This window comes from Patagioenas fasciata, chromosome 11 (assembly GCF_037038585.1).
Source record: "Patagioenas fasciata isolate bPatFas1 chromosome 11, bPatFas1.hap1, whole genome shotgun sequence".
In the NCBI taxonomy this organism is placed as follows: Eukaryota; Metazoa; Chordata; class Aves; order Columbiformes; family Columbidae; genus Patagioenas; species Patagioenas fasciata.
Genome location: NC_092530.1, coordinates 21,718,862 through 21,745,243, shown reverse-complemented (window position 1 = coordinate 21,745,243; position 26,382 = coordinate 21,718,862). Strand labels below are relative to the sequence as shown.

At 42.4% G+C, this 26,382-nt stretch overlaps 2 protein-coding genes and 1 non-coding gene across 6 annotated transcripts in view; all 3 read left to right on the top strand.

Moving 5' to 3' along the window:
- The first annotated feature begins 699 nt into the window (after positions 1 to 699).
- On the top strand, positions 700 to 16,620 carry RBMX (RNA binding motif protein X-linked). Of its 2 annotated transcripts, none has more exons than XM_065846849.2 (11): positions 700 to 840; positions 2,240 to 2,366; positions 2,565 to 2,671; positions 7,992 to 8,163; positions 9,265 to 9,381; positions 9,751 to 9,865; positions 9,989 to 10,114; positions 10,206 to 10,294; positions 10,798 to 12,047; positions 12,926 to 13,014; positions 15,617 to 16,620. In XM_065846849.2, exons 2-9 carry the CDS (start codon positions 2,258 to 2,260, stop codon positions 11,103 to 11,105), a joined length of 1,143 nt encoding a protein of 380 aa, XP_065702921.1. In that variant the 5' UTR covers positions 700 to 840; positions 2,240 to 2,257; the 3' UTR covers positions 11,106 to 12,047; positions 12,926 to 13,014; positions 15,617 to 16,620. The 2 variants fall into 2 exon arrangements, with proteins under 2 accessions (XP_065702921.1, XP_065702918.1); XM_065846846.2 differs by having other exon boundaries at positions 10,191 to 10,294.
- Positions 2,421 to 2,494, top strand: LOC136106596 (small nucleolar RNA SNORD61). The gene has a single exon (XR_010652159.1). It is a non-coding gene; the product is annotated as a small nucleolar RNA SNORD61 (small nucleolar RNA).
- Positions 16,621 to 19,495: 2,875 nt separating the features above from the next.
- The window catches only part of ARHGEF6 (Rac/Cdc42 guanine nucleotide exchange factor 6), a 38,937-nt gene continuing 32,050 nt past the window's right edge, over positions 19,496 to 26,382 (top strand). For 2 of the 3 annotated variants that reach the window (XM_065846291.2, XM_065846290.2), the window contains exons 1-2: positions 19,496 to 19,675; positions 20,740 to 20,823. In XM_065846291.2, the coding sequence (XP_065702363.1) occupies positions 19,511 to 19,675; positions 20,740 to 20,823 (249 nt within the window). In that variant the 5' untranslated portion in view covers positions 19,496 to 19,510. Of the gene's footprint in view, positions 19,676 to 20,739; positions 20,824 to 25,630; positions 25,768 to 26,382 lie in introns of those variants that run through there. The other variant, XM_065846292.2, reaches the window with a different exon arrangement.

Sequence of the window (26,382 nt, the reverse complement as noted above, 5' to 3'; positions counted from 1 at the left end):
ATAATAATACATAATAAGGCAACTTACCTTTTACCAGTTTTAAGAAGGTAATAAAAATCCATTTTTGAGTTAAAAGACCGAGCAGTAATTAGATTAAGAGACTCTAAGAAAACAGATCTTGATGACTGATTAATACCAGTTCATATAACCTACCAATTCAAATTATGAAAACTTAGGTTTGTATGTATAGACTCCCTCCTAATTTTTCAGCTATGAGGTTTAGTCGGCAAAATACCTCAATTGAACCTCAGATATAATTTTAAAAAATGAGTTAGTTGAACCAATGCAAAACTTTGTGTTATCAACATTATTTCGTTTCAAACTACACTTATTTCAGTTTAAGTATCTGAGGAAGTATTGATTTGCCCATATATTATGTCAAAACGTTTTGAGACTAGTTCAGCTGAACAGGGCTGACCTCCCGCACAGATACACCCCAAAGTTAAACCGACCCTCTTGTGAGTAATTTTGCTTCTGAAGTTGCGAAGCCATCGCTCCTTTGGGCATCCTGCTCAGAAGCGGGACGAGGCGCTGCCGCCCCTGTCAGCAGAGCGGCCGGCAAACAAAGAGAGGCCAGCGGCTGCCCACCTTGCCCAGCTGGGGGGGCTCCAGCCGCGCTCATTTATCGCGACTCACGGCCCCCGCCCCGCTCTGCCGGCAGGACGGGCCGCCCCAGCTCCGCAGCGCCCAGGGGCTCGTTCCCTCCCGCGCCGCACCCCCTGCCGGCCGCGCCGCCGCCTGCATCCGGGGTCCCGGCCGGCTGGTGACGTCAGCGGTATAAAGGCCTCCAGCGCCTTTGTTCACCCCTCATTGCGCAGTTGCAGGTCGGTCGGAGCGGAGGTGAGCGCTGCCGGGGAATTCAGCAGGCCCGAGGGCTCTGGGGAAGGGGCAGGCGGGGCTCTGCGGGGCGATTGCGGGCCGCGGAAGGTGGGGGCCGCGGCAGAAGGTCCGGTCCGTAGGTGAGGGAGCTGTGTGCTGCACGCTCGCTGTTGCGGGCCTCGTGTGAGGCGCGGCGGAGCCAGGCCTACCGCCCCGGCCGCCTGGTCCTGCGTCGGGTGGCGGGAGCAGTGCGGCTGTGGCGGGGTGAGGGGGGGTCCCAAACGCGTGGGGCGCGGCGGCCGCCATTTTAGGTGCGGGGGATTCTATTGGAGATCCCGCCGCGCGGGTCTCCGCATCCCCAAGGAGGACGAAGGGAGGGCGGCGGCCACGCCGGGGAGAGAGTTTAAAACGGGATTGAGATGCGCGGTCGGGTTAGCGCCGAGGCGGTCGTTTGGCGCCGGGAGGGAGAAGAGCCCCTGCTAAAGGTGTCCGCCATTTTGTGGAGGTGCCTGGAGACCGCGGAGGGTCTGACGCCCCCCCTCCATTCCGGAACGCGCCTTGGCGGCGGGGATGGGGATAGGGAGGCGGTCGCGCCACGGGCTCCTGGGCGGCCCGACTCCGCCGGCCTCCCGCTCCCCGGAGGCGGCTTTGTCTCTGTGCTCCGTGTGGGGCTGCTCCGGGCCCTCCGTGCACCCCGCTGCGGCTTTCCCGCCATTGTGCTGGAGACATGCGGGCAGTGTGCTTGGCCGCAGGCGCCAAGCGGTTTCGCCAGGCACCTTAAGGTTTTGCTTTGTCTTTGGCCTTCTTTTATTATTTTTTTTTTCCAGTCCCCCAATCTCCCCTGCCTTAACCGTGGCCTCGATGTGCAGACCTACAGTGATGCTCTGGTATCCGTTCAGGCTCACGTGTAGGCCAGAACTTTGGCGTAGTGTCAATGTATTTTAAATAATTCTAAAAATTATCGTAATTTAGAATATTGGCTCAAGCTGTCATTAAATTACTGGTTTAGTACGGCTTTAACATATTAAGTATATTTACAGAAACTTTTGTGGCAGGATTTAGAGGGAGGGAGTTCTCGGATTACCGTTGAAGGCAAAAAGATAGTAACCATGAAAGTTTTTTCACATAATGCTTGATCTTAAGAGAATTCTCATCAGTGCTTTGTTCTACTTCTTAGTTAATCTCTTAGAAGTAGACTATATAATATGAAGAAGTAACTGAAAGCAATACTACTAGTTGCTTCAGTCTAAAAATATTGTTTTCCTATGTGCTTTATACCTCACATCTCTTAATTGCCATCTTGCTCAAGAAAATTTGCTTGTGCTTTTAAGTGAGGAAGTTACTTGTATTCCATGAGGTGCTGTGGGAGTCACAGTGGCAGTCTAATGTTCTGTTAGTAACGACCTTTTGCTTTTAATAGGTCATTTACAGAATCAAAATGGTTGAAGCAGATCGTCCTGGGAAACTCTTCATTGGGGGTCTGAACACAGAGACTAATGAAAAAGCCCTTGAGGCTGTATTCGGCAAATATGGACGCATTGTGGAAGGTAAAAGGAAAAACCTTGCTATTTAAAGTAAAAAAAATAAAAAGCAACAATATAGCTATGATGACTTTTTTTAGTGTTGATCATCTGAAATGATGATGCTTTCATGTCCTCTAAGAAGTTCTGAGCTTAAAAGGTTATCTAAAGGTTAAGTGTTGCTGCCTGATTATAGGAAAAGCTAACACAGCTTTATCTCTGCAGTTCTTTTGATGAAAGATCGTGAAACCAACAAGTCCAGAGGATTTGCATTTGTCACATTTGAGAGTCCAGCAGATGCACAAGATGCTGCCAGAGATATGAATGGAAAGGTAGGAATTAAGACCAATTATATGTCACCATTGTTACTGACCAGTAATATTTACCTTCAGGGTAAATTGCCTAGTAATAAAAGTTGGAAGGACAAAGAGTTAGAAGATCCTGGAGACAAGTCATAACTTCAAACTTGGCAAAATGTTTTTGTTTCCACAAAGCTGGAGTTACTTTCTCCTGATTCTGGATTTGACAGTAAAAAGTGAAGTCTGGCTGTCAGTCAGTTACACTTTTTTTTTTTTCAGTTGGTGATGGAGGGCTAGTAGTCAGCTCTTCATTCTTGCATGTCTGGTATGATGTTTTTGTTTTATTATATTTGAATGCTGTACTGTGTCAATTACACTTTAGGGAAGTGACTTAACTAAAAACAGTGTTTCCCTTAACATGGGTTTAATGTGACTTCCCTGCTGTGCTGGAGTGTTGATGGCATTGATACATTATCTGGTAATCAGTAGATACCCTCATACATTTTTGAATTATATTATCAGTCTATTTAGCATGTATGAATTTGCTTGTTTGCACCCTACAATGTAATTACATGGCTTAAAGAAGTACATATTTCATGCATATGTTATGTCTTTAAAAAGAAAAACCTGAAAATTTGGAGCAAAAATTCTGAGATAGATCAGGATAGTTTGTGAAGAAACTTTAGGATCTTGTGATCTGTGTCTGTTCCAGCATGTGTTTGAAAAGCTAGATGCCAAGTTTGCAACTTAATGGTCAAGAGCTGCTTCAACAGAGGTGCTGTCTCATTAGGCAGTGAAAGTTGGCTTCTCATGTAACTTCCATTTCTGACTCGTTTTTTCACGCATGATCTGGACAGTTGTATTATGGTCATGTTGCACTGGCCTTTTTCTGTGCAGTATCTCTGAGATACATTTCCCACAGCTGTTTGTCTTGTTAGTGTAAGACATTGAAGTGAAAGAGAAATGTCAGTCATTGCAGTCAGTAAGTGTAGCATAATGAATATTCGCACTTCAGGAATAAGAAAATGAGCTTGCTGTAGTGTTCACAGTGAACACAAATAGTAGAATTTCCTTGCTTTGTGTTACAGCAGGCTTTCTGCTGTCTACTTAGTGTCTGGCTGCTTTAGGACAACCTCATGACAATTAGCTTTGATTTCTTTGGAGCGTTGCTTGCTTTTTAAACAAGTTAGTAATTTCTGTCAAGGCAGAGAGTGATAAGACAGATAATGTCCTTTCTGTACCACCCTAAACATCCTTAAAGATGCTCCTTTTATTGAATTTATTTCTTCATTGTGTAGTTTGCTACAGTTCTGAAGACTTGTTTACTGCAGTTCTTAAACACTGATTTCCTCTGAAGTAGTCATTACACTGAACCCTCCCATAAGGTAATGTCAAGCACCAACAACTACTTGTCAGACTGAAGGAGTTCAGTCAGTAATCCTAAGTGTTTGTGGAGTGCAGCTTTAAAATGAAAATACCTCTGAAAATAATCCCCAACTGTTCTAAATCTTGAAGGTTGTGGCATGTGTTTGGTCACAGTGGAAACATGCAGGAAAGTAATGCTTAGTAAAGTAGCTAAATGAGATCGAATGTTTGTGGCTGAGGTAATGTCTGCATGTTCTGGAATGCACCATCTCCATCACTGTCAAGAAATCCTGGAAAGTACTGCCATGTGAATCGTCATTCTCATGGTTTCCATCTTCAATTCTACAAATCTAAGAGTGCCTTCATCTGCAAATAGTAGACAAAAAGAACATCCTCCCTTGGGATTTGTCTAGAATGGCTTTTTAACAAATCTTTAGATGCTGCTGTGTATGGTTCCAGTTCTGTACTGGTCTAGCATGGTTCAACCATGGATATGAAAAAATGTGGAAGATGTTCATGAGGTAGTCTCTTCATCCTCATCTTCAGAAAGCCTTTGGAACAATAAGTACTGCTTGTACCTCAAAACGACCCTGCATTCTAGATCTGAGGAGTGATGTTGGAGGCATGCTGTGGGAAGAGATCATTGTAATAAATGAAAACTTGGAGTTTTTCTGTCCATTTGGAAATGATGGATTGGAGTGCTCATGAGAATTTCAGGCACTTGAGAAGCGGCAGAAGCACTGTGCAAGCAATAGTCCAGGCAGTCTGTAAGGAGTTATTTGACCTCTCTGACTGGCGGAAGAGTTCTGCATCTCCAGCGTGTTGCACATTATGTCATTCCAAAGGAATTCAAAGTTGCAGCCAGTAGAAGAGGCTGACTTGGATAGATTCTGCAAGAATAAATGTGGATTTGATCTTCTGCTGTGCAAATATTCATGAAAAACATATGTCCAATGTTCTGCTCCTTTCTGGGTGGGGGGAATGAAGGGAGTTAATTATATTTCATTGTGGAATGAGACAAGCATAGGCTAGTCTAAGCATGCTTGTTGAAGATTAATTTCAGTCCTGCATAAAGAGGTCAGGAGATAATGGTTTTGGAATGGGGATGAAGATTTCTCATTAAAATTACTTTCTCTGCAGAGTTGGATCAATGTTAGCATGTCTGAGCAGCACAGAAGACATGTTAGAAATACTTTATCATCCCAGATGATTAACCTTCTTCAAAAGAACCATAATTCCATGGTAGTCAAGTCTACATAATGTTATCATTAAATATATGTGCTTATCTGGATACAAGTGTGAGTACTCCGGGTCTGTAGTGGGCATTTTGTGCAGTATTCTGTGCTGTTCTTGTGATCTCTTGATTTTAACTTCTGAGGAAAAAATGAACGACTAAAGAGAGAATACAGCCTTAGAGGAAACATCTGTGACAAGTCAGAGATCTTAATTCCAGTGTAGACCTGCCAAACCAGCTGGACTGCGTTAAGGGGCTGGAAGAAATACTGAAAATCCAAACAGTCTAAACTGTACTCAGCACTGCAGAAGGTTCTTCCGCTAATGAACAGAAAACGGTCCCAGTTCTTTTGATGAAGAAGCAATGCAACATGTAGAAGAGCAGCTGAATAAGAAATCGTGTTTGGTTCTTGAATATATTTGGTGAAAGGGAGCCTACTTGATGTCGCCTTCAAGGAATATGCAGAAATGGTTGAGTCACTGCAGCATCAACGGAAAGTGATCCATTGGAGAGGAAAGCCCTGTGTGATCTTAGGTTGCACTTTCATGCAGTTTCTGTAATAATTTCTTTGGAATACTTGATTTCTGCCCCACTCGTAAAACTGCAAATTTCATTAGTCTTTTCTGTTGGAACATGAAACAGTTCACTGGACAGTTCTCTTAATTCTGTTTAAGGTTCCCTGGCTCACCTTACAAAGCTCATTTCATTTGTTGGAGTTTGATTGCCAATTTATTATTATCCTTAAATGACTTATCTCTTAAATGGCTTTCCTGTGTTTTAGCACCAAGGTGACTGTACTTTATGGTGCCTATATTATACTGAAAATGCTGCTGTAACACTCTGAATCAAGGTTATAAACACCAACTTAGGTTTGTGTCGACAGCAGGTGTTTTGGGCTCATTGAAAAATAATCTGTATTCTGAGATGGTGTGTCTGCGTTTTATCTGTTCAGTGAGGTGAGACCTTTCTTCCTTGACATAAGAACCAACAAAATGAAGCTGTCCCTTCTGCTTTAAAACAGGACAAACCTTGACAAATACCTTCTCCTGGTTAGCAAAAACAAAAAAAAAATGTTCTTTGACCTAATGAAAGGTCTTTTTGGAACTTAGGCATAGCTTTTTAATGCTTCTTGCATAAGTCAATTTCAAAAGAAACCGATCTTTTGCCTAAGTAAGATGCATAAGCACAAGGCAGAAGGAAACAGGAGGAGAAATGATAAGGAAAACTGTACCTCCTACATAAAAAAAGGAAAGAACTTGAACCTAGCATCCAGGTTTTCATAACTGATGCTAGCAGAAGGGGATGGTGGTTGGTTTCCAAGCTTGAAATAAGCTGTCAGGAATCTGCTGTGGAGTTGAGGACAGCAGTGGTTGTGGTGGCAAAGCTTAAGGCTTCAAGCCCCACTCTTCCCATTTTGAGAAGGATGATTGAAACAGGTGAATGATGATGGCAATGTTGCATGATATGAATACAGAAGTTCCAGTGATCAGATGTATTAATGCTCATTCCTGGAATGTTTCAGCTTGTCATGCCAAAAGGCTTTTTGAGGAGCCTTCCATAAGTAAAATATTTTAAGTCAAAGCCAAGACCAGTATTATTTTACTAGTATTTTATCTCACAATGGATCAAGTTGGACCTACAGATACAGGTTTTTCAAACAGTAGCTACAACTACATATGGTGGCAGAATACACGAGATAGTAAAATGGCTTATTTCAGAGAGAGCTGCATTTCATTGGAGAACAAAAAATATTCAGTGCCTCGGTAAAAAACTATCAGCAGTTCAGAGTAAGACATTACTAGCAGTCATGTTCTTGTTCATCTATTGCAGCAAAGTGCAATAAACACTTCCTACGTGTATACTTTATAGCAGAGTTAATATTTTACTGCTAAAAAAGGCAAATAAACCATGTTTGCCAGGGTAGATGTGCTGTAACCTAAATTCAGTAGAGCTTGCGATCTTGGCTCTGCTATAATTACCAAATGTGTGGTGTCCAAAAGATTGTAAAGAAATTTGATCAATTGGATGGAGTTACTCAATATGTCTTAACCATCTGCTGATGTTGGCGGTATAGTAGTTGGCTGCAGAGTTATCACAGGTCTGTATTCCAGAAAAAGCTTCCACACCTCAAAACCACAAAGCGCCTCCACTCTGGAAAAGCAAGTGATAGTGTTAATTGTGACAGTCACCTTTTTGAAAACCCAGCTTGAAACAGTAGAAAAGAAGGGTGAATTATCATACTCAGTCTGCTTTGTAGATGCTCAAATTACTTAAGTACTTCAGTCATCACCGGTTTATCAGAACATGAAGAAAATGTACTAAACGGCCTCCCCATTGCCAGAAACCCCAACTGAAGCTAAGATATCTTCAGCTTAATCCTGTAACAACTGGTGCAGTCCTAGTTTGGTACAAAAGTCCATGGCAATTGAAAGTAAATTGGAGATCATAAATCATGTTTCATTTACAGAATGAATGACATGGGGCTGCCGTAATCATTGGACACTTGTGTTTTCACTGAAAGTCATTTCTGATGCTGCTCTGTGTTTTTTTTCATCAATACCACAAGAATGAAGTACTATAGAAATTAGGCCCAACGTGCTGCTGAGTACATGGGGACTAATACTGAAGACTGAAATCAGTTCTAGAGTTGCTCTAACTTTATAAAATGGAAGCCCCATAATAGTGAAGCAAGAGGGGCTTAATTTAAGAAATACAAACATGACTGAGCAGTAAGTAAAGCAGCTTCTTCTTTAGTCATTAGATGGGAAGGCAATTAAAGTGGAACAAGCAACCAAGCCATCCTTTGAAAGTGGTGGTAGGCGTGGGCCGCCACCCCCTCCACGAAGCAGGGGTCCTCCCAGGGGCCTTAGAGGTGGAAGAGGCGGAAGTGGCGCGAGAGGACCACCTTCAAGAGGGAGTCACTTGGGTATGTATTTACCTCTCTCATTATATACTTGGACAACATACAAGGAAATCCCATTGGAAGATGACAATAAATCCTACTGGAAAAAAAGTCAAAACAGATGAATAGTGCACTCCTTGTTCGTTATTAAAATGATGAAATATGATCTCAGCAGTTTAGTCAAATTTTTGATTAGGCAATTACACCTTAAGAAAAGGCTTTCAAATATGAAGATTCCCTTCTACAACTAACACTCCACTTGACTTTTGGTTATGAAAGAAAAACAAAACTCCTGCCCTGCACGTGAGAAAGGAAGCTTTCTGGTATTCAAGTTGAAAAAACGATTATCTTCCACCAGGGAAAGGGAACTGCCTTTCATTCTTACTGGCAAGAAGTCTAAACTTACTAAGTCCTAGGACTGGTCGTTCCAGATCATAATGGGAATTAAGGAAGTTAGGCCATGTTTGTTGTTAATAAATAGCAGTGCAATGAGTTGAAGCTTTCTGAAGTGGAAGGATAGTACATTACTTGATACTGGATATCCTTTAACTTTAGATACAGCTGTTTATTCAGAGACTTCTCAGTATCGAAACAAACTGTCGCTTAAAAAGCAAGCAGCACCTGAGATACAACAGTAAAAGCTGTAATGACGAAAAACAACCCTGGAGGTAGTGAAAACTCCTGTCTTGAAGAGTCTATGTAGTAGGTTCTACAGACTCTTTAGTGCCTCTGTTCCTCTCTATGTAGGATCTTCTCTTGTGCATCTTCCCAGGTGGCTCTTGTCTTCTGAGGACAGTAGCTTTTTGAGCATTTGAACTGTGATTGATTGCACATATCAGCTGTCTTTCTGCCTTGGCACAGCCTGTGGCTTTTGGATAAGTTCTAAAAGACAATTAGTGACAGGAATTTAGACTATGGAAGGGTTAGCTTGGTGTGCTCTCATTTCTGCCAGTAGCATCTATAGTAATGACTAAAACACAAGAGAAGGTTTTGAGGTCTAATTTTAGAGATCTACTGTTGATGGCAGTGGTAATAACAGCACCTAGGTTATTGTAGTTCAGACTTGAGGGGCATGCAGTGGAATATCACAGAAATAACAAATTGGTTTATGGCATATGCTTGTAGGGTCTTCTCGAGGGCCACTTCCCATGAAGAGAGGTCCACCTCCACGAAGTGGAGGTCCTCCACCTAAAAGGTCTGCACCTTCAGGACCAGTGCGTAGCAGTAGCATGGGAGGAAGAGGTAAGAACTTCCTGAATTATTTTGTTGTTTAGTCAGCTGTAGTACCTTAGTTTTTCTTGAGGAACTGTTTACAGTTATTTCTTCTAACTTTAAAGCTGCTGTGGGATAGTATTTTGTTTTTCTAATCTATAAGTTCATACCAATATGATTCCATAGCTGATTGGAACAAATTGGTGTGATGTGATGAGTGTGTTCCTTCTAATGGTGGTTATAAACTGTACAAGCAGAAATGTAAAGTACTACAAATTTAGGCTACAGGAAGATGTTTTAATTGCTATAAAGAGTCTGCTAACGTTTAACCTGCCTTGAGGAGTCTTCTGTGTGGCTTAATGCTAATGAATTTTAAAAATCTGGACTGTTTCTCTTAAGCTCCTGTGTCACGTGGAAGAGATAGCTATGGCGGTCCCCCACGCAGAGAACCAATGCCATCACGAAGAGATGTCTACATGTCTCCAAGAGATGATGGCTACAGCACTAAAGATGGGTAAATTGTTTTACTAATTTAGTTTGGCCTTTTTTATTGTTGTTGTTGTCCAGAGAAGGATTTTGATCCTTTATCTTTCAAGGTATGACATGCAGCTAACATCCCCATTTTTGTTCTTCGTAGTTATTCAAGCAGAGATTATCCTAGTTCCAGGGATACGCGGGACTATGCGCCACCTCCACGAGACTACGCGTATCGTGATTATGGTCATTCCAGTTCACGTGACGAATACCCCTCTAGGGGATATAGGTACCTACTGTTTGATTTTTCTTCCTGTCATTTTGTTCTTGCTGTGATCCCACTGATTTGTACTAAGTCTTAGTAGTCTTTCCTCCTATAGTGATCGTGATGGATACGGTGGTGGACGTGACAGAGACTACTCAGATCATCCAAGTGGAGGCTCTTACAGAGATTCATATGAGAGTTATGGTAAGAATTCATTTTGAGGATCATGTAGTAATTTGTTACAGGTGTCATAAAACCTGGGTTTTACTGGGTTGCTTTTGTTTTAGGGGGAAGTGTCACACTTTTTTCCCCCTTACAGTGAAAGTGCAGGTGTTGGTTATCATTTGAGCATCTTTTAAAGTAAACTATAAGCTAAAGAAGCAAAGTCTACAGTTCAAAATTGCAACTATCTCTGGAAAATATGGCTGAGTTTCTTCTCTAAAATAACAACCTGTTCTGGAATACCCGTTTAAGAGCCTACCTGAATAAACACCATCATCATTCCTTCAGAGTCTTTAAATCCACTCACTGCCTGATATGCAATCCCCACTTTAAATACCATTAACATGGCAGATAATATTAAGAACATCTCAATACATCCAAAAGAGTAGCAGTAAACATTTAATACAGCAGTTCTGTAAGTTCAGATTGAAATTGTTATATATAACTTGTGGTGTTGCCATATTACCTGACCGTTGACCCTGCAGGTAACTCACGTAGTGCTCCACCTGCACGAGGGCCCCCGCCATCTTATGGTGGAAGCAGTCGATATGATGATTACGGCAGCACACGAGATGGATATGGAAGCCGAGAAAGTTACTCAAGCAGCAGAAGTGATGTCTACTCAAGTGGCCGTGACCGTGTTGGAAGACAAGACAGGGGTCTTCCCCCATCCATGGAAAGGGGCTATCCACCTCCTCGTGATTCTTACAGTAGTTCGAGCCGCGGAGCACCCAGAGGTGGTGGCCGTGGTGGAAGCAGATCCGATAGAGGTGGAGGCAGAAGCAGATATTAAAAACACTCTTAAACTTTTGGACCAAGATACATTACTTCTCAAAACAACGAAAAGTGGAAGTTGTTTTATCTTTACTACCGGAGGACTACTAAAAGAAAAAGTTGTTTTTACCTTTTTCTATTGTTGCCTGTTAAGTTTTCCCCTCCATAACTTTCATGCTTTTGTGAGGAAAAGTTAAACCAATGTTTAATTTCATTTCAAAATTGTTAACATTTCTTTCAAAAAGCAGATGTTAAATGTATGAAACCTGAGCTGTGTACAAGTGTTGTAATTTTCAAAGTAAAGTTTCCCTGAAATGCCACACTTCCCATCTGATTTTCCTCATGAATGGAACAAGCAGTTCTTAAGATCTTCCTCACAACATCCAACCATCTGACATGGAGATGGATTGTTCTACATGTTCAGCATCTCATTCTTAAAGAAAGTATTGCTTGTGATTTGGAGGGTGGTGGGGATATTCCGCACAAAGCGCAGTTTTGCCTAGAATTTGAAGTCACAGTGTTCCTGGTACAAAATGCCTTCAGATCCTTGTGTAAAGAAAAATACAGGATATCATTCACTTAACCTTGAAAAACAAGTGGATAATACTATTTTCTGCATTCCTACTGTTTCATGGGGAGTTTGAAAAGATCTCCCCTCCAAATCATGTACATGTAAGTCAACTACAAAATACTGTAAAAAAAAAAAAAAAAAATAAAAAAAATGACCAATTCCATCAAAGAAGCTGCAAAACGATGCTTACTCATACTGTTTCAAATTTTTGCAACTCTGTAGTGTTTCACTTTTAAAGGAGCATCTTTGATTCCAAAGGAGAAAATAAGATAAGCAAAGAAGTCTTTCTCTCCAACTTCTCAAAGGCTTATGGCTTCATAAAAACAAGTGAATCTTTCAGCATTCCACAGCTGATTTAAAGCATCAAATGCCTCTGAAACAGCAAAGATGGTAAGCAAAGCAAACTAGTTTTTCAGTCTAAGTCAAAAATTGAACCAAGTTAGCTTCCTCTAGTACAGTAAGACAAGCTGCACGTTATGGCAATGGAAGTGCTCTGTAGATTAAAAAAAAGGAAAAGAAATACTTCAATACATTAGAAGTTCTCCAAATTCAACATTGCTTCTTGAAAAAAGTATTTATGGCACAAATTCTGAAACTATAGAGATAATGCAGCTCACTGTAGACAGAATATTGCCAAGTAGGGTTGGGAGGGGGTATTTTGTGCCCAGTATCTTCCAGTGAAGGTGCTTAAAGAGGCTGCACATGCTGTATTAAAGGAAATTAAAGCCTCGTGAAACCAGGAATTGGTTTAGATTGACAAGTATCCACTCGGCTATTGGGATTTTGAAGCAAGCCATTGCAAACTTGTTTAGTTGGATGCCTGTTTAGTTTTGACACTGCATTACAGGGATATCTAGTACCTGTGGTAGAACCTGTGGCAAATTGTTATGACTCAGGTAAAGCCATGAAGTTCAAAAGATGCTCTTGAATATAGTAGATGAGAAGACCTCCAACTAAAAACAAACCACAAACCCAAAAGCTTTGTACTACTGTTTAGTCCTCAGTAAATTTTGTCGTTCAACTTATGGATTTGACATGGCAGTGCACCATTGAACAGAAGTGAGAATCCATAAGCCATGCAACCTGTCACTAAGCCATTCCAGTTCATTCCAAGCCAGTGAAATCTTCCACTTGAGACATAGTAAACTTGCAAGAGAATAATCTGCAAACCCAAGCTTGTGACTGTTGAAATGGGGGGAAGCACTATAGGTTGACTTGTGCTGTAAAATATACTTCCCTGAATTTGTTTTATCTTTTCTTGATTGCAGGGTCATAACTTCTAGAAGATACTGCTGAAGTAATGCTGGTTCATCTGTGCTGATGGCAGACGTGAGTGGTGCCTCTACCAATACATAAGGTAAATATTATATTGCTGTAATAGCTGTAAGGAAGCTTTCTGGTGATTCTGTGCTTATGGATTTGAAGGGACATTCTTGGTGGCTGAACTATATTTTCAGTTTCCTGTTTAAATTTTGGATGCATAGGTTTCAGTAGGCTTTTTAAGCCTATGAAGTTAGGAATGACAGCGAGAGTTCGCTTATCTGCAGAAATTGGTCAAATTTGGGTATTGCTGAACACGAAATAGGATTACAAATGTACCTTAAAGTGTGCTGCAGAGAGTACTTTGTCTAGGAATCGTAGAATTATAGAATGGTTTGGGTTGAAAGGCATCTTAAAAGATCATTTAGTTCCAACCCCCCTGCCATGGGCAGGGACACCTTCCACCAGAGCAGCTTGTTCAAAGTCCCATCTAGCCTGGCCTTGGACACTTCCAGAGATGGGGCATTCACAGCTTCTCTGGGCAGCCTGTTCCAGTGCCTCACCACCCTCATGAGGAAGAAGAACATTCGTGAGACCAGACCATAAAAAAAGTGAATTGGAATAATAAACATTAGTACAGACATTTAATCAGTCTTGCTAAATGTGTGGAATGCTGAATTATTATACTGAATATAATCTTTAATAAGGAATTAATCTTTGCAGAAGTCCTTAAGTCAAATTGCATAGGCATCTACAGAATGGTTTAAAACTTTGTAGGTCAGCTGCATTTCATGATTTTGAAGCCTGCCCTGTTAAACTTATTTTTCAAGTAGATGCAGGAGCAACTGTCTTCAGACTTCATGTGCAAGAGTGCTGGTTTTTTCATAACTCAACAGGAAAAGTGGGAGTGGCTGTCATGCCAATACGGCTTTTCAGAAAACTTTTCTACTAAATAATTGTTATTAAAGCAAAAGTGCAAAATCTGTAAAGTCTAGTATAGAGTGAAGGATAAGGACAAACTCTTTCCCAAGGAGAGTATTTATGTAAGAAGTGTATGTACTTTTAATGTATTTTTTTAATCAGTTTTCAAAGTACTCTGTAAATGGAAATACTGCTTTTGGAACCCGACTTTGAAATGGTAACAAGAAAAAGCGGTAGTTGGTACAGTGTTGCTCATCTGCCAGTCACTGATTTCAGGGGGGTTACATTTTGTGTGAAGGATGGGTTCTGTTGCATACTGCGTAACGTTTGTAATCTCAGCTGCCTTACAGGTTGTCACAGCAACTTCAACTAAATACCTGTGCAATGTTTTTGTCAGAATATACCAGTAGTATTTTGTAAACACGCCTGATAAATTGATACTATTATTTTGATAAGAAAAAATAAGTTTTTATTAAAGAATATTGGATTATATGTCACATCAGTTATAAAACATGGTTATTTTCTGTTCTGAGGCGAAGCATATGGTTAAGTGAAAGCTGCTACATGACCAACTTTTTATTTTTCTGTGACTTCGTAAAATTTCAGCCAACAAAAAGTGATGCTTTCCTTCACATTTTTCTTAAGCGTAACTGTTAAAATATTTAAATCACAAATCCTACTGGAAAGGATGCCACTTGAATTCTGGGTATCTTTTTAAAGGTTAAAAAACCTAACATTTTTTCAGTCAAAAATCACTGATCTCAGTAGTACGGCACCAAGTGCGTTAGGGACACAAGTCTAAATGTAAGCTCTTTCTTGCTCCCCCACCAACCTGCGAAAAACTTAGCAGGAGTCAGTTTTTAAGTTTACAGTTTGAAGCTGATCCAGATGGTGAATCCTCTAGTAAAGTGATGAAATACTGTCTTTAATGTGCAGCATCCTAAGTCATCTTAAAAGGTTTGCTAGATCATCACATAGGTTGTATCAAAGTGTTACCAACTTTTTTATATTCATGTGCCGTGTTAGCTTCAATTCTCTGTATTAGCTGGGATGTCGAAGGTTAATTAATTACTTGAAGCAAGTGAAAAAGTTTCTCTTTTGGAAAAATTGAGTGCTTTTTTCCTCAGTTTACTAGGTGTGTTTTATCACTTGGTGGTAGTGGGCCATGTTGCAATTAAGAGAGATGAAAGCACACTTTCTCTACCTGCTCTGCAGCTCATAAACATTTCCAAATTACTTAACGAGCATGGTGACAATGTTAGTTAGGGAGCAGTAAATAGAATTTAACTGATTCCATGGCAGGAAAGTTAATACTAACTTTGTAAAAAATACGGATGTAATTGTACTAATTCAGCAAGCCGTTCACCTTCTCTTGATCACAACTTTTATGTAATCTATAGCACACCATTATTTAGAGATTAGCACCAGTGTGTATACCGGTTTATTATAGGACTCCTGAGTACCATCCTGAGATGGTCAAGAGCTACTAGGATTTTTTGGTAGACAAGAGTCTAAAGCGGATGTGCAAAGGAATTAGAGGCTTTACTTAGTGCTTGCTCTGCAGACAGCGTTGTACAAGAAGTGGGCACTAATACAAGTAGTCCTCAAATAATTTTGGTTATTTTAGTTAGCTATTGATGTATTTTCATACTGTTGGGACAAATTGAATATAATCAAACGTATACATAGTGTGTACAAAAATCGGCTCGAAAATGGTTTAGCTTTTTTGTCCATCTCTTGGTTTCTGAGTGTACTAACTTGAATTTCTTTTTTTTCAGTTCTGGTGACTAGAATGCAGCAGTGAAGCAGTGGATGTGCATTGCAAAATCAAAGGATAACAAAATGCAACTGTTAAAGCTTGGCTTTTCAGTGAGGTGTTACCCAGTATTTGTTTTAGAGGCATGTGTTATCATTCAGGAATTGCCTTTGAAAGTAGCGCTGCTAATCTCTTGGATATAAAAAGAACTCTCAGGTGGAAGTCAGTTGCTGTCTGCCACAGCTAATATCTTCCAAGAGTCAGGAGTAGCCTTTTTACAAGTCAGTCAGTATACATGCATCAGTAGATTCCGCAGCAGAAAAATACTCCAGGTTGCCCTTTACATGGGGTACTTTCTATTCATGCTGAAAAAAAGAGCAAGTTCTATAAAAGTGAGTTTTAATCCTCTAAAATACAGAGGACTAAATTGTTACAAATTCTTCTTCACCAAGAAACCATGAAAAGTTTTACTATATTCTTGCATTAACAGCTTTATAATTGTCCAGGCCTTCTGGATGAGAGAAAGTGTTGAGATGCTGAGATGATACTAGTGATAAATCCCCAGAATAATTAGTGTTTTTGTATGTACTGGCTTCTTGGAAAATTCCAGACAGCGTTGCATCTCTTGCAACAAGATACTTTCTTCAAAACTGCCTTGGTTTTGATGCATTTTTATCTTACATAAATATTGATGCACCAATGTATGAGAGAGGAATCCTCCACCAGTATTTAATACAGAAGATAAAACTTCAGACGGAATGAAATACCTGAACAGTCGTGGCTGATAAAGTTTATATTGACTTCTTCCATGGTAGGCAAACTGATCTCATTTAAACAAGTAGCTAAAGAAGAAAAAGCGTGCATACCTATTCCAGGGATTTAAAACTGCCTTTGGGGTTCGGGATAACAATACCACTTTAAACTTTAGTTATGGACTGCAGATTCTAGCAGTGAATCTGCCTGTATGTAGCACATGGGTAGAATTGCAGTATTATGCAGGGCTAATAAACTTACTCTTGAACAAAAGCATTATGGATGTTGGGTTTTCTTTAACTAAAATAAAATACGTGTTGCTCAGCAACACTTAGAGGGTAGAAAAGATTGCTAGTGTTACATATTGGTGGAGGTTTATTGTTACAGAGTGGTCTCGGTGTTTCTTTTGCAAGAAAGAATAATGTGCTGTAATATTAAGAGACTCCTTCAGCAGTAGCTTACAGCGTGGGTGCTCCTCTTTGGGATAAAACAGATAGTCCTAACTAAAATCTAATGTGAACATGTAAGCTAACATATGAAAAAAAATCACCTGCCTAAAATGCTAAATAATGAGAGTTTACCAATGTAAATTAGCTCCTGCACTGACTCAGACTATCGTTGAAGTCACTAGTTAAAGGCATCAGTAGATTCTGCAGCAGAAAAATATTCCAGTGTTTTCCTTTGTAATGGCTGTTTTCCCTCTGCTGAAAACAAAGTTACATACAGGTGAGGAGAATCACTCCAGAATGTTTTCTGAACATCTGAATGTTATTCTTAACTTGCTCATGTTACCATGCTGTTAGTGATGGTGGTGCCATCAGTCCTTTGATGATTGGGTATAGACCACCTGCCACCTCCCTTTAAATGATTTCAAGTATACAGTCATCAGTGGTGTAAAACAAGCTGCAAATAAAAGTGTATTTGTAATTGGGGGTGGAGCTTGACTCTGCAAGAGATGATCAATGATTCATTTGATTTGTCCCTGTCAACAAATAACCAAAGTTGAAGTCCGTGCCAAAGACCAGAAACGGTTCCTCTCATGGTAGCTATACCTTCATAGCCTGGGTTTGCCACAACTAATTTTAGTGTTGGGTGGGTGAATGAGCTGGAACATTCATGGGTCCTTTTTGAAAGATGTAAGGTTGGCTTTGAGGTGGCTAATCAGAAATATCTTAAATTTTGGGGCTTTCTGAATATACATATGTCTCCAGGCTTCCAAGATGTTGCTAAGTGTTCAAGATGGGAGCAAAGTTTTCATTTAATTGTAGTTGCAACCAGTAACATCTACTTGGGTGCAACAACTGCGTATGAAATAGTCGTGAAACTAAACCTGCCTTTCTACACAAAACAAGGTTTGCTTTAGAGGAGGGAGTGGGTGAAGTGGTCCATTGTGTTCAGGTTTGTAACACTTGAGTTTAATGAAGCAGGTGTGTAATTTTACCTGCATTGAAATATTTCTCTTGCTCTTTACATCAGAAACTGGTATGTTCTGGTTAGATGACTGAAGTGCATGTCCTCTGCATAAAATAAATGCTCGTCCCCAGTAGATGAATGAACATAAACAGTTGTCTTGCCTGCTACAAATTTGGAAAAAGGAAAAGCAAGCTGTGCAAGTACTCACTTATACAAACTAGTGCTCATGAGAAATGGAAAAAAAAAAACCACAGAAGTTCTTGCAATTAGTCATAAATTTGCAATGTTTTGCACACATATGGATAGTTGTGGATGTACTTCACCAGATGGCAGTGAGTTTTGTGATTTAGCTTTAGCCAGCTTGCTTGTTGATGCTGGCTGCAGCTCGGTATTACCGGGGCTTCCACACAACAGAGAACTGGAACTCATCCCCATGTCCTCGTAAAGGTCAAAAGTCTGTGTAACCCTAAAAGGACAATTCTGACTTCACGCTGGTGTCCGTTAAAAATGATCTTTGCGTAGGCCCCACTTACCAGTCATAAGACCTGGAAAGTGCAGACACAAACCCATGCGTATTTATTGTATGTAATTTATCCTCCTGCTGTTCTGTTTCTCTCTACCCTTCAAATTCCTGGCCTGAGCAGGGTGAGAGCACTGATGCCTTAAAAACAGTTGCTTCAAGTACCAGGCTTAGGAATTGACTCAGAATATTTTTACTGAGAAATTCTGGTCTCTAGGGTAATTTGTTCCTGTTGCTTCAGTCGGTGATGCTCTAGTTCACTTCTTGGCATCACGAACTGAGAAAATTGCTTTGTTTTCCGTCTGTTCTGGTGAGAGGAGAATTAAGATAAGAAAATTGCAAGATGACTGGACTCTTCTAAATTAATATGACTAATAGCAATGGTTAATACTGTCCCAGAGCAGGGTGAAAAACAGACACTAGTCTGTCTTCATACAACAGATCCTGAAGAGCTGGTGGAAAGGAACATTTTAGTAGGACAAGTAGGTGGAAAGTTTCATTCTTGGCTTTGGCTGATGTAAATTTACGAACTTTTCAAAGTCATCCAGGATGTTTGTTTTCAGAGTTTATTGTCTTCCAAAAATCCAGTTTTGATTATATGTGCACTTCTTGCATATTGAAAAAGTAATTCCTTCTATGTTAAATACATGATCATTTTCAAAAATCAGATCTTGAAAGTAGAAAACTATTACAGGAGGTAATTTTGATAATTGGGTTTGCTGCATAAAGTTGAAAAATGTTTAAAGGTAGTGTGATGTTCCTCCCGATCATCTTTAGTGTGAAGTTCAATTTTAATAATGTAAATACCTCATAATTTACAGTATTAAAGACAAATTGACTTATTTGGGCAATAGCCACAAGTCAAGACCAAGTTCACAGATGACAAGATGCCATCTGCCACAAGGAGGAAGCCACTGGGTAAGATCTTTTTGGTGGAATAACGATCCACATCAAATACTTGGGTTTTCAGTAATCTTGCAGATGTGTAGTTGAAGGCCTGCTTTGCTGACTTTCTTTAAAGCAACAGTGCTAGAAACTTTTCTTTTTGAAAAACAGTTTCTTAGAGTTAACAGTACTTTTGGTTCTTAAGATTCGTTGAGTTTCTGTGCTGAGAAAAAGCAGTTTCTCCCTTGAGCTGTGCAAGCAGCAGCAGAGGCAGGAAGATGCAATCACGGATGTGGGTTCCAGCAGCTGCTGCACAGAACGGCGCTGCCAGCAGAACTCCCCGCGATGAATCCGGAGGAACAAATTGTAACGTGGCTCATTTCGTTAGGAGTTTTAAATTCCCCTAAGAAAATAGTTGATGATCCAGAGGAGTTCCTGAAAACAACTCTGAAAGATGGAACTGTGCTTTGTAAACTCATTAATCGGCTTCTTCCGGGATCTGCAGAAAAGGTAACGCTTTAAGATGTGTTTTGCTACCCTGAAACAGAGCACGGCTCAGGAAAACACTGGCCTGGTCATTCCCAGGTGTAGTTTTCCTTGGAAAGCGAGATGAGCAAGGTGAATTGGAGAGATTAAGCTTTTACATGTCAGTTACTAGTCGTAGCTAGTTGAGGGCAAAGTATGACTGTAGGTTTAGTTCTTTGCTTTTGTCTCTACATCCAGAAAAGAAAAGGTTGCATTTGGCCAAGTTACGTGTGTTCATTCAGCAGCAGGAAACACCGGGCCTGCCAGAGATCAAAATACCTTGGGTTTGAATACAAGGACACGCAGTTTGTCTGTACTTATGTAAATATCATTAATTACAATTGTAAATATATTCACTCTTTCAGAACTCTTACTGTAAAATACTTTGCTAGTCAGGAAATATATTGGAGAAACAGATTAGGTTAGGGATAAATAATAAACGTTGCATCTATGCTATTTTGAACTGTCCAAAGACCTGCAAATCTGTCGGTACTTTAAGTCACATTATCTCCTTTCAGTTTCACAAAGCATATATTCAGAGAGTCCAAAAGTGCGATAAGTAACTGCAGGAGAAAAAATGGGAAGGACTCCAATGAGATAGGAAATGGCAACACTGTAGAGAGGCTGTTTAATTTTAAAAAAAGAAATAGAACTCACACAGACACACAGAAAACCCCCAGGTTCTCCACCCTGTACAACAGGAACCTTCATTTATTATGCAACAATCAGTTTTGCTGGCTCCTTATCTTTTGCTTATATGTGGTGGTTGGGGTCAGCGTGTTCTTAAAGGTCATCGATTTCCCACTGTCACTTTGGGCACTGTCATATGTTGACATTCAAAACAAGATGCCGACCATTTCAATCTATGCATCACTTCCTCCAGTGGCTCTTTCTTCCTGCTTCGACAGCTTGCCTGCCACCCCCATCCGCCCCCTGAGGAAGCTTCCCTAATTCAGTATAAAACGCACATGTCAATATTCATGCAGGCCTTCTGAAGAGCGACTATACGGAAGGTAATGCAACAATCTCAGTGGATTTTCTTTCTTTAGTATTGCCCAGAGCCTAGAAATGAAGCTGACTGCATCAATAATATTCAAGAGTTCTTGAAAGGCTGTGCGCTCCTTAAAGTAGAGGTAAGTCCACTTGGATCTTTTATTTTATTGTCTAACATGCTGCTTTAATCAGCCTTCTGAAAGGATGCCAAAGGGATGAAAACCATAGTCATTCTTCATCTTTTGTATTAATAACATAAATTAGAGCATGGGTAATTTACTATTCTGGCTGGAGAATTTGGAAGCAGTGTATTCACTGTGAGCTTAACGGGTTCCTTCTCATCTCTTGAGACAAACCTAAATGGTCAGGGAGAAATAAGTGCAGCAATAACAGGAGCTCTGTCTAAACAGGGTTAAGCAGTGTGGACATGCTTACTTCTTTTTTTAATTATTGGAGAGAAGTGATTGCAGGTTTTAGCCTTGCTTTAATACGAAGGTGAAATATTCTTAATATTGCAGTATTTTTCATCCCCTTGCAACTGTTGCCTGAGATTCTGCTAAACATGAAATATTAAATTGATCCTTACAGAGAAAAATAATCCTAAAGAAGGCAAAAGACATCTTTTCAGTGGCTATTCCTGGTCCTATATATATGCAGATTCTTATGCTTAAGCATAGCTCATATTTGCAAGATGAGAGTCTATATGGATCACTTAAGAGTTCAGGTAATTTCACCATCAAATTTTTTACTAAGTGCATATGGATTTAAAATGTAAAGACTTTTGTATCGCACCGAAATTCCTGCAGTAAAAATGAAATCTGTAACTAAGAGCAGTCACTGCCTCATTTGAAATACGCTCAACACTGTGGAAAAAACTATATTCTGAAGACAAATTCTGGCAGAAGCAGGGACAGCATCCTTGGGCATTGCACAGAATCCTCACGCACCACAGGGACAAAAGCCCAGCCCGTGGTAGCTCTGCTCCTGCGCTTGTCCTTTGAAGGTCTGAACACGCAAAGAGCTTTGCTTCTCTTCAGAGCTTTCCAGCCAACCAGCATGGAAATGTGCTCATTCCAGAACTGTTGTTTCCCAGTAATGCATTTCTCAGAGCCTGCTGTTTTGAGAGCAGATAGATACAGAATCACTGAAGAAGGCCTATCACATCAGAAATCAGTTGTTGTCAGTCTTCTGGTACTGACCATGTGATTTCCTCCATTTTTCAGAAAGTTTACATTTCTATTTGAAAACTAATCATAACGCTTGTGGTGGAAAATGTTTAAGAATAGGAGTCTTAGCTAAAAGAGAGGACAAGGGAACAATCCTCAACTGTTACGCTTTAACATCCCATAGTTTTGAAAGCCAGTTCTGCAAACTTGCAGTCACACTCCCTGATTTTTGGATACTAGGAATTAGCAACACGTGTGTCCAGCACTCGGCATTGCTCTGATCCTCTCAGTGCCTTTTCTTCCTTGGTTTCAATTTAAGAAAAGGTTTCTGACTTCTTTTTTTCTTCTGATTTGTAACCCACTTAAACCTTTGTAATATTCTGGCCTTCAGTCAGGTCTCTTGTGTTCATGTGGTTACCCTTGTGCTGGTTGCTGCGAAAGGAGAGCTTGAAAGCTGAATCAAAGCTCAAATCTCTCAAGCACAAGTTTAAATTTTGCAGGAAAAATGATGCTTTTTTCCCCAAAATACTAAGTCATATTTGAATGCCTGGTGAAGAGAGGAATTTTGCTTCTTGCTGGCTCCTGTGTAGCCTCAGGCAGAGGCTCAAGGCAGGACACCCGAGATGGTGGGCAAGACATGGCACAAGTCAGAGCGCTCATGCTTCCCTTTGGCCTCTCCCATATTGCCAGCTTTGCTGAGTTCTCTGAAGGCAAAGCCAGAGGAGACATGAAAACCCTCTGCCATCTTTTCCTCCTAAATGCCGCTCTGTTTGGACCCTCTTGGCAAAGAGACTAAGCAGCATACCTACAGGTGGTCCTGCCTCACGTCTGATGCTTAGTTTGCCTTGGGAAGGACCAGTGCCCTTCAGAGAGTGTTTCTCTGCAGCACATTCACTCTGAAAACATGTTTGGATCATCAGAACAGGCAGGGAACATTCTAGTTCTCTCAGCAAGGAAGTTGCAGTGATCTGGTGTTATGTCTAAGGAAGACGAGCATAGGATAGAAAACCTGTTCTGCTCCAGTAACCCAGCTGGAGAAAGGAGTAACATCAGGAAAGCTCTTGGCTTAATAGGTTTGAATTGCCTGACTGCCATCCTGCTGCTTACCCAGACCTTGGGTTTGACAATAAAACCCTAATGGTTCTGCAAATTCTGCCCTTCTCCAAGTGCCACAGAGACCTCTCGTTCCCTATATATGAAGAAGTAGTCTGGGACCGAATCTGAGCCACTTCTCTTGTCTGGAGACTGACAAGTGTGTGCTGAGGTCAGAGATTCTGTTCCTGTTGCAGATGTGAGCAAAAGAGGATGTTCTGAGGAACTTCAGAGCTCACTCTTCTGCTCTGGATTCTGACTTGTACAAAAGGGCCTCATCCTGGGGAATCTTAAGCATGACAAATTTCATACATGACATCAGCATCCCATGGCTTCGTTGTACTTTGCCAAAGCAGCAACTGCCTTCATACTATGCCTTAAATTTGGTTTTGTCATAAATGTTTCTAGAGCTGCCATTTGGAGCTGAATACATCCCTTCACTGAGCATGACTAGCATGCAGGAAGGTGATCAGTGTGGGAGGTCTGGCTTCCATCAGCATTCGGTTGAGACCCGAGTCCCACCTTCCACCAAACAGATACTGCTTGCCAGTCCCTTCCAGTGTGAGGGCATGAGATGGGGTTACTCCTGCAGAGCTACACTTACGCTCTTCCCTCCCACCCTTCTTTTTTGTTGTCCTGGTAACTCAATCTTAGGAAGTGGAAGAAAGACACAGCAAGGCAAACAGCACCTTCTCCTGTTTCACAGGAACAGTGAAAGATTTGGACACAGTGGAAGGAGGGAGAAGGATGCTCTGTGACTTTCCTGCTTTGAGATGGCTCCATTGAGTCGCAGCAGCTCTATAGGCTGGTGGTGTGAGCTGGAAGAGTCCATCTCATTGCAGGGTATAAACAACCAAACTCTTCCTTAGCTTCAGCCCTGGACTGAAGCCTGCAAAGATTTGCTGCTTCAAATGTGTTAGTCCTGAAAAAGAAGGCAAGCCAGGGAATCAACACCTTCTTCTAACTAGATGAGTGCTGTAATTAGGTGAAACAATGAGACTGCCAAACATTTCCTGACTGCTTTTCAGTGCTGGAATTTGATCCAAGTCATAAGAATGTCTATCAGCCCAGCTCTGCTGAGACAGGACTGGGCAGAGGATGTGGGTACCTCTTTGGAGCTCAACTGTCCTTAGAGGATTCTTTGGTGGTTTGGACTGAGGAACAGCACAGATAACCTAGTGATGCTTCATTTACACTGTGGCTTCAACCTCTAAGCTCTGTATATGACCCAAGATCGGGCCCAGTGAGTACTGCTAAGGCAGTGACTGCTGAATGCAAGTGGGTTGAGGTGGAAAAAGGAAAGTGAGAGGCCCAGGCATGGTAGCCAGGTGGAGTCTAGTTTAGAAGATACAGGGAAGAGATTATGAGGAAAGAGAAAAATCAGTTAGAAAGCTCCTGGCCTAGCTTGTTCCTGAGGGCACAAATGGGAACTGTTAGTCTTTGCTGTTGACACCACTGTGCATATAATAACAGCAGCTCAATAGCTGAGCATCCTTTACTGCTGAAGAAGCATAAGCTCTTCATTCAGCAGCAGCATTTTATTGCTAATATGACCACAAAACTTCTGGCAAGGGGCTCAGTTTTGTGAACTAAGAACTGTATCTGCAAAGTAAATCAATAGCTGGATTAAACCTAACTGTCCGGAACGATCACAGAGCTTGCAGTGCATCGCTGCCATTGTGGGCAGAAACTGAAGCTATTTCTGCAGCTGGAGGTACTTGCAACCTTCACCCAGCTGTTTGTACTTGAACAGAGGCCTTGGGAAGGCGGATGAAAAATCATCACCCTCTTGGCTCCCCATCCACATTCTCCCCAAACCTGCTCTGCTTTGGCTTCCCTCCTGGTTTTCTAGCTGTGTAATGTCAAAAGCAAAAGCTCCAGCCCAGCACGGATCAGTGCAAGCACTAGGAAACGGGTACGTCTGAACTCAGAGTGACCCAGAGACCTCTGGTTTGCAGGTGTGTGGGTTGACTCTCACACCTGTGTCCCTGTGTCCCTGTGTGGGGTTGGGTCCTACAGCCGGGCTGCACCCTGGATGTCAGTACTGTGCTTCCCTTTCCACGCCGCAGCCGGCCGTTGCACTGAAGTGTCCGGGGGTTTTCACGCTCCCTGCAGGACAGGGTTTCCCACACAGCCGGGCACATGCAGCACAGGCACCACGCTCACCGCGGTGAGGACACGCTGTCTCTGAGAATTCACTGCCTCCACGACCTGTGCCTGTTTGCAGGCCCTTCTGCAGTGTTTCTCCTCAGTGGTGCAAAAAGGCTGCTATTACCATTTCAGAAGCCTGGATTTTACTTTATTTTCCTACCCTTTCCCCCTCATTCACCATGTCCTTTTTCCTTTCCCTCTTTCCTTTTCCCTTTCTTTCCCCTTTTTCCCTCCTTTCCTTTCCTTTCCTTTCCTTTCCTTTCCTTTCCTTTCCTTTCCTTTCCTTTCCTTTCCTTTCCTTTCCTTTCTCTTTTCCCTTTCCCCATCTTTCCTGATTTACTTTTCCCCTTTCCCTCTCCCCTTTTCCCTTCCCCTGGCTTTTCTTCCCTCCCCCATCTGCTTTCCCATCCCTCTCTCTCCCTCCTCGCCCCCCCGGGCTGCTCCGCGCCTCCCGCCCGCGGCCGGCGGAGGGAGCTGCGGCCGCACCGCCCGCGTCCCGCAGCGAGCGGCGGGGCGGAGCGGGGCGGCGGCGCCGCCTGTCACTTCCCTTTCCCCTTTCGCTTCCCTTCCCCGCGCCGCGATCCGGCTCCGGGTCAGAGCCGCAGCGGCGGCCCCGCGGTCCGCAGCACCGCCCGCCGCCATGCCCCGGGGCTGCGCGCCCGCCCGCCCGTCGCCGTGAGTACCGACCGCGCCGCGGGCACCGGGCGAGCTCCGCCGCTGTGTCCGGCCCGGCCTCGCCGCCGTCCCCATCCTCCGGCAGCCCCGCCGGTGTCACCGGGTGACCCACCGCGGGTGTCCCTAGCAGGTCCTCGGGGATGTTGCCCCCACCGGGCAGTTCCCACGCTGAGCTTGCCGGAGCGCAGAAAGCAAACCGGCTCCGGGGGCTGGCCGCGGGGTGTGAAACCCGGCGGCACCGAGTCCGGGGCTGCGGGCTGGGCTGCGGCGGGGAGACGCGCTCCCAGCCGCCCGCCTGGCTCCGTCTGGGCGGTTTTCGCAGAGCCGGCGGGGTCCGGCCGCACCGCCGCTCCCGGGGAAGGCAGCGGCGGGGCCGGGGGCAGCGAGCGCCGTGGGACCGTCCGGCTCCAGCGCTCGTCCGCGGGGTGGGATGAAGGGTGGCGGTCGCGCCGAGCTCTGGGCTTTGCACCAAGCTTGGGATTTGCCGGGGTTTTGTCGAACTGTGGAAATAGTTTGTGCAGATTGAACAGCTCGGGCTCGAAACACAACCTGGCTTCCCCTAACTTTTCTGCAGCTCCCATCGCGGTACTGGGATTTTGGGTGCCGGTAACTTGC